The sequence below is a fragment of the Sapajus apella genome, unplaced genomic scaffold (assembly GCF_009761245.1).
Source record: "Sapajus apella isolate SASKATOON/1434 unplaced genomic scaffold, GSC_monkey_1.0 scaffold1930, whole genome shotgun sequence".
NCBI lineage: Eukaryota > Metazoa > Chordata > Mammalia > Primates > Cebidae > Sapajus > Sapajus apella.
The window spans coordinates 1-7,634 of record NW_022438856.1 but is presented as its reverse complement, the minus strand read 5'-3'; the positions used below and the strand labels follow the sequence as shown (position 1 = coordinate 7,634).

The following is a 7,634-nucleotide window of genomic DNA, read 5'->3' as shown; positions in this document are numbered from 1 at the left end:
ACTTAGCCATGCTTCTTTTTTATGATAAGAACAGCAAAAATCTAGTCCCTCAGATTATTTTCCAAATACAATACAATATTATAAAAAATACCTACAGGCTGCACATCAGACTCATTTATCCTACAAGACTGCGCCTTTACAACTACAACTACTGCCCTTCATCTGCCTATGTTCTTCCAACCGCTCTAACTAACGTAATCACCTTTCTACTCTCTGGTTTTATGTATTCAACTTTTAAAACTAGATTTCAAATATGAGTGAGACCATAAAGTATTTTTCTTCCTGTGTCTTATTTCACTTAGGAAAACTACCATTTCCATATCTCCTAAATTTAGTACAGAAATATAGTGCTAGCCAAGAATGTGTCTCAGTTTTGTTAAATTATTTTTTCCAGGTTATTCTCTTTATCAATTTTTTCTTTCTGTACTAGAGAAGAATCAAAATTCTTGAATTAAAAAAAATCTGTAACCAGGCAATCAATAAATAACTTCTTTAAGGGATATAAAACAGGAAGTTCAAGATTTCTGGATTAATGATTGACGATATTCTTAGCTGTGTCTCTGATTTATTTCGGTTGTAAGTAAGTCTTGGTGATAGTCTAACATAAATTCTGAAAGGTGAAGAGAATAAATGAATTATGTATCTCTAGGAGCATCAATAGAATAAAATTCTCTTGGTTAAATGGCTAAGCAAATATGCTAAATAGATACAGCAGCTTTTTTATCTTCCCAAATCAGAGTCAAACACTAAATGATTGCAATGTCGCTAATTCTGTACCTCTGTAAAAGTAAATCTCAGCTAAGTTAGAAGAATGTCAGGAATAAATTTTTTTCTTGAAAACTAGGAACAAATAAGCTAATTAAATTAGGAGGCATTGACTGTTTCATAGAGAAGTTTTAGCATCAACGGAAAGCTCAGAAAATGGGTGAAAATCAGAAAGAAGTGCTGGGTTGAAATTCTAAGGGGAATAATATCATCATCCCAATCACTTGGAAAAAAGCAGCAAGTCCAAAAGAAGCTGGTGATAAGCTTTCTCTCTGCTAGCTCCTAATGTGCTGCATGAAATATGTGGAGGAGGAAGAGAGACGGTTAATATAGAATCTGTGTGGTGTGGAGTGGAAGAAACAGGACCATTTCTGATGAGTATTTTCAACATTTGGAGAATTATTCCTATCTAAATCATCCACTTAAAGGACTAACATCCAAGTAAGATGTTTCCTGCCACCTAACCCTCAGCTAACCAGGCTCTGACAGGAAAGCACTGGACACCTTGACAGTTGTAAAAAGCAGGGTTAACCCACTCTTGAATACTAAGACCTGGTGCTAACCTTAAACAACACCTTATCTGTTTTGTTGAGGTCCTGCTTTGTCTCACTGAACCAATCTCTTGGGTTATTGTCTGTTGTGCCAGTCATTTAATTTTTTTTCTAAACCAAGTGATAAATATAAGTATCTTTGGTGTGTAGTCGGCATTCCCAGATATACCTCACAACTTCATGTGCCACGTGTCTAATTTTGAAACTACAGGATGTGAGCAAAAGTACTGTGGAAAACAGCAGGTCATTTCCTTAAAGTCAAATACTCTTGTCCTTCCTACTTTTCTTTCAGGTTTTCTGTGCATGGGACATGGCATAAATGGCAGCTTCTTCCACACAGAGATAAAATTCAGTTGTTGAAGATGTCAGTCTTCTTCTTCATTAACTCCTACATTGGTCCAAACAAGTGAGAGAAATGCACCCTCTCAATCATTTCAAATTTGAGGTCTTTGTTAGAGCAGACAAGCTAGTGCCCTAGGAGACATAGCTATTACATTCCATTATACAAGGTTCCACTCTATATCTGGATTCTTATTTGAAATGTAAATTAATTTTGCTCTTACTACTGCATAAAGAGGTTCATACCACTTTATGCTTAGTAAGTAATTAAATGTATATGTCAGTTTCAATAATGACAGTCTCTATTATTCTAAGTCCTGTTCCTGTTCCCCATCATTTTATACAGGAAACTTCATCTTTCACTAGTTCATATTTAAGAAACTAAGACAATTGGAATGAACTTTATAGAAAAAATTACCTTGTAATTATTTTAAACCCTAGCATAATAGTATTATCTTTGACTATAAATCTAAAAATCGATCTATTTGTTATCTTTTGATAGCTATTCATTAGCATGTTCTATCCTATTTTGTTACTTACATTTTGGAAAAGTTTCCCAATGTTAGAATAATATTTGTACATATTAACACCCCTACTTATCCATTTATGCATCTTATTTATTGTGTATTCTAAAAATTGCACTGGTAGTATGTTAGCAAAGAAGGCAAATACTGCGTTTGCCTCCTTGAAATTTTCAATCTGGTAGTAATAAGAGTTTTCTGCATATTAAAATCTGATATAATGTACTCAGAGAGGATGAAATAGCACAGCGACCCAGCACTGAAAAACTATGGTATGAGCTGAAATGTGATTAATAATTAGGATGATAAGAAGTAATAAAGTCTTTGAGATACACTTACTTTGGTCATAAAAAGAAAATAAGCCCTCTTCTTTATTCTTTGTAAGACAAGATATCCAGCACTTCATTTTCCTACCCCAGCTTGGTTCAAAGACACAAGTAAGATAAATGGTTTACAGTGTGTACAAACTTTGAAAACACACTCTGAAAAAATATCAGATTAAAAAACCTTCATATAGTATGTTTTTTTTACCTGAATGCACAAACTAAAAAGCAGATTAAGTGTTATGAAGAAATGGGGGAGGGTGAATGGAGAATAAATGTTAATGGTTACTGGGATTCTTCTGGAAGTGATAAAAATGCCCCGGCAGTAGGTAGTTCTGATGGCTGCACAAGGGTGATATACTAACAACCTCTGAAAGAGCTATAATTGATGTTCTAGTAAACATTACGCAATAATTTTTTAAAATACCTAAATTAACAAAGATATACAATCAAGGTGGTTATTTCATTTATAACCATAAAGTAATTACATTCCATGAAGTTACAATGAGCTCACAGGCTCTCACACATAGACCTCTTTCCTCACATAAGGTTTCAGGACACTATTTGCCTCATTTATGGGAGGTCACAATAAATCATCATGAAACCAAATTCTCATGTGGAACCAAAACAAAAGAAAGGCCTCAGAGGGGAAGAGAAGGAGGGAAACCAAAGATAAGAAAACCTTTATAAACATCAAAGAAACTCACAGCTCCATTCTCATAATCCAGAAACACCCAACACGATCCCGAGGCCTTTGCACATAATAAATTAAAGCTGGAGAGTTGGAGAGACTATAGTGATTGCTACTTTTTTTTTTTTCTTTTTTTTTTTTTTTGAGACAGAGTTTCACACTTGTTGCCCAGGCTGGAGTGCAATGGCGCGATCTCGGCTCACCACAACTTCTGCCTCCTGGGTTCAGGCAATTCTCCTGCCTCAGCCTCCTGAGTAGCTGGGATTACAGGCACGCGCCACCATGCCCAGCTAATTTTTTGTAGTTTTAGTAGAGATGGGGTTTCACCGTGTTGACCAGGATGGTCTCTATCTCTTGACCTCATGATCCACCCGCCTCGGCCTCCCAAAGTGCTGGGATTACAGGCGTGAGCCACCAGGCCTGGCTCTGATTGCTACTCTTTGAGGAAATTGAAAAAAAAAAAAATCTTTCATCAGAACCAATAATGATATTGGTATCTGCTGTCCTGGAATCTTTGCAGACTCCCAAAATCCAGTCGGAGGAGTAGGTCACATCCACTTCCCAGTAATGCCTGTGGGAGGAGAATGCTTGAGCTCCCCTCAGTGCAAAGCTCTCCACTCCTGGGGGATCTATGACTGCACTGTGATGGTCATCTCCAAATGTCACTTGTCTCACATCCTCAGAAAGGCTTATAGAGCGAGGAACCATTTCTGTACTCAGAGAATTACCCACTGCCAAGGAAAAAATACTGCCAAGCACTCAGTGAGTGCTAGTAGGGTCAGGGGCTCTGTGGTCCATTTATTCACTTCATTTGATCTTCTTCTAAGAAAATGCAGAATGAAAGAAGCCAAAATAATTCAGCCCCATGCATCCATGAAGATGAAATGTTACTACAACACTAGGACACATACAATTATGTATTATTCTTTAAATAATAGAGAAAAAATGTGACCACATCACTGGGTGGAGTAATGATTTAATATCTATCTCTACACAGTTTGTTTCAGGACATATCTAAAAATATTTAAGATCATCAATAGGTAGACATCACTTCATCGTAATGCATTTATTGGAATGCAAATATCAAATGTTTGATAGAAATTAACACATGTAAAGTTTGGAAGTTTCTGAAAATAATATTCTGGTTTTACATTATCTGTTTAGCCCCTGATTCAATCTACTCTGGGTTCCTGCCCTTTGCTACCTAGACCTGCCCTCCAGAATGGGCCTAACGTGGTTAGGCCATGTTCACAATCCCTCACCTTTCAGTGGTTATGAGATGTATCTGATGGCATCAGAATTGTCCTGATTATGGATATTTTAGTCCTTTTCTATGTTGATCAAAACTTTCTGTTTTTATAAATAATAAGGGTACTTGTAGAATGTATATAAATGTACTTAAAATAGAACCAATTAAAAGCCATTGTGCCAAATCTAAGCCTTCAAAATTGAACTAAAATGAATAAACATGAAATACTGATGCCACCATGAGAACTAATGTCTTCATAACTATATGACTTGAATATTCTTTGCCCTGTTATTCTGCAGATACAATATGTATCTCGTTTTACATTTTCTCCAAACTGTAAGTCAGGAAACTGAGTTTTGATCATTGATATTACTATGCAGGTAGGGACGAGGCAGATGTTTTAGAAAACTCTGTATTACCTACATGTCAGAAATAATAAAATTTAAATGGAAAATGCCTCAACCAAAGGACCCAATAAGGATGAAGATGAGGCTGGACTGCCAAGCAGCAGGATCTTACCTCTGAATTTGTTGAGCACGTCTTGGACTCCAGTTATGCCCCATGAAGTGAGCTCTGGGTTTACCAGCTGGGGCTTTTGCATCTGTGCCAAATCAGTCCTGCAAAAAAATGGCCTCAGTTATACTGAGGCACAGAGCTAATCACATGGTCGTACAAAGATACCATATTTTCATACAAGATGTTTCCTCAGAATTCTGCCAGTTTTGGTTAACTACGTATACATTTTATTCCATTCTCTTGGGGACATGAGGAGGTTACTTTTTCTAAATTTTACTTGCACAAAAACTCACTTTCTCCACACATATTCTTCTCAGATATTACATAATTTCTAAAGGCATTAAAAGTCATTGCCTCCCTCTGCCCATCACACCCCCTGGGAATATACAGAAATCCTGGAAATGTTTCAGAGAGCAGAAAACTCTGACCAAAACATTTGGGACCTCAGCCTGCAGCTGTCACTAATGCTAGTCAGTGTCTCACAGAGGATGTTCCATGAGACAAAGGGCTTAATCTTTTGTGCAAAACAAAGGAGTCTAATTCCAGCCTAAAGCCCTGCTGCTGAGGGTCCTGAGGCGACCATTTTCTCGAAGTCTTTCCTACAACTGTGTGTCTTGTGATGGAGCAGGTCCGGGATGCTTTTGGGAACAAACCTCCCTTCTCAGCCCATCCTTAGGGATTCTCCCTCCTACCTCTGTCTTTTCTACCTCCCACCCCTCTAGAGTAGAAGAAACTGCTATGATTTCTCAGAATAATTTTTTAGAAATGTCTGTGGGTTAGGGCTGGACAGGATGGATGAATTGGGAAAAACAAACTTCAGAATGGCAAATGGTTTTTAAGTATATTTGAATTCATACAAATTTTAAGATGAAAACTTTCCAGACCACAGAGAAAAAGATCTCAGGGCCTCTTTTGAAACAAAATCAAAAATAGCCACTGAGGATGATGTTAGTAGCTCAAATGTATATATACACTTCATTAACAAGAGAATGACCTGTTCAGAAATAACATTATTTTAGTGCACCTCACCTTGCCAATGCATTTCCGACTTCCTGCAAAGAAATAAAAGATAATGTTAATTATGAAAGTACTTTCCTTCTGCGCATTTTCCCATACTTTTGTTTCTTTTTGGTTCAGTGTTTTAATAATGTATATTTTCTTATTCCCCTCTAAGGAATCATTCCAGGCTACGTTAATAATAGAACCTCAACTTAACCATGAAAGGCTTCATCGGCAGACCTGAAGAGCAAAGGAGCTCAGCAAGAGATTGTGGAGAGAAGCAAGGATACCTGGTTTCCAGGGTCATTAGTTTCCTAATCTTATTCCCAAGGAAAGGTCTGACCACACATGACAACTGTTAAAACAAAACAGAGAACCATATGAGAAACAGAGTACACTGACACTGATGAACAACTTTTACAAACCTTGCCCAGGCAAGGGGAAAAGCCTCAATGTCTTCAGTAAATCACTGTTGTATGGAACCTCAGAGAATGGGGAGGAACTAGGGCACATAAGTGGAATATTAGTAACCTTCCCCTGGCCTGGGGTTCTGCTGACTTTGGATAGTCCCTCTGTGTGGATAGTACTCCTAATTTTATTGAAGAGAATGTTTTCCTGCTATGTACTACAATGGCAAAAACTTCCCAAAGATTACCAAAGCATGCAGTAATAAATGACTGGACAAATGTAATGATGGGTATCAGACAGCAGGTGTCACTTAGCTGACAGTCGTGACATATGCAGGTGACATACCATGTGCTGGCAGCATTGTCCAGCAAAGGCTTCCTTGTCTCTGAGATGGACCCTCCCCCCTCACCTGGGGCAGCTCCACGCCAGGCATGTGGCTCAGCTCCCACAGCTCTCTGTACATGTCTTTCATCCTTTCTGAATTCTGGGTCATTCTCACTTGACTGTTTGGGAGTGGTTGGAAAAGCTCTTCTTCTCTGTCCAGTCCCTGTAGATAAAGTTGCTCCTCCTCTTCAAGAAATTGACGCATCTTTTGAAATTGAATATTGATTATCACCTTCCTTAAATCCACATAGACCTGCAGAGGATTTGGTTAAAAGGATTACATGTTGTCACTCTCAACAGAAAACTGCAAATAATTATATTCTGGGTGTAATCAAGCAATTCGATAAATTTTCTGCCTACTCTTGCAGAGTCTTGAATATTTGCTATTTCTTCTGTCACTAAAAAAAAAAAAGTTCCTATTCTCTTTCCCTGCTTAAATCAAAACCTATATAAAGACTCCTCAATTCTCTTCCTGTGATGTTTCTTCACTGTTCTTACCAAGTCAGTTATTTCCCCTATTAATCTTCTGCCTTTTAGGTTTTTTCCATGCTGATTCACCTAAAGTTAAAAAAACATTTAAGCCATACGCCATATCATGCATATGGGTTTTTTTTTTTACTACATTTTTCCTCTACATACTATTCTATTTCTTTCCTCTTCCTCACACCCAACCTTAGTAAAATGTTGTCTCATTTCCAGTGTCTGAAAATGTTTATACCAACCTTCAAATTTGAACTAGGGGACATAATATGCCATCTATCCAATATATTAAAATTACTTGGCTAGCTTGTGTGGGCCTCTCTATTTGTGAATCCCATTATGTCAATTGAAATCATTACATTTTTATGGGATGAAATCACTATCTTTTAAGTGGTAGTTTGAATTTAG

General features: G+C 37.4%; 1 protein-coding gene across 1 annotated transcript; it reads right to left on the bottom strand.

Moving 5' to 3' along the window:
* Positions 1 to 2,926: 2,926 nt before the first annotated feature.
* Positions 2,927 to 6,994, bottom strand: LOC116547038 (tripartite motif-containing protein 64C-like). Its single transcript, XM_032273123.1, has 5 exons — positions 6,772 to 6,994; positions 5,985 to 6,007; positions 4,959 to 5,056; positions 3,628 to 3,921; positions 2,927 to 3,305 (listed from the first exon to the last, which is right to left on the bottom strand). The coding sequence occupies exons 1-5, from the start codon at positions 6,949 to 6,951 to the stop codon at positions 3,268 to 3,270; spliced, it is 633 nt and encodes a 210-aa protein (XP_032129014.1). The 5' UTR covers positions 6,952 to 6,994; the 3' UTR covers positions 2,927 to 3,267.
* Positions 6,995 to 7,634: the final 640 nt, after the last annotated feature.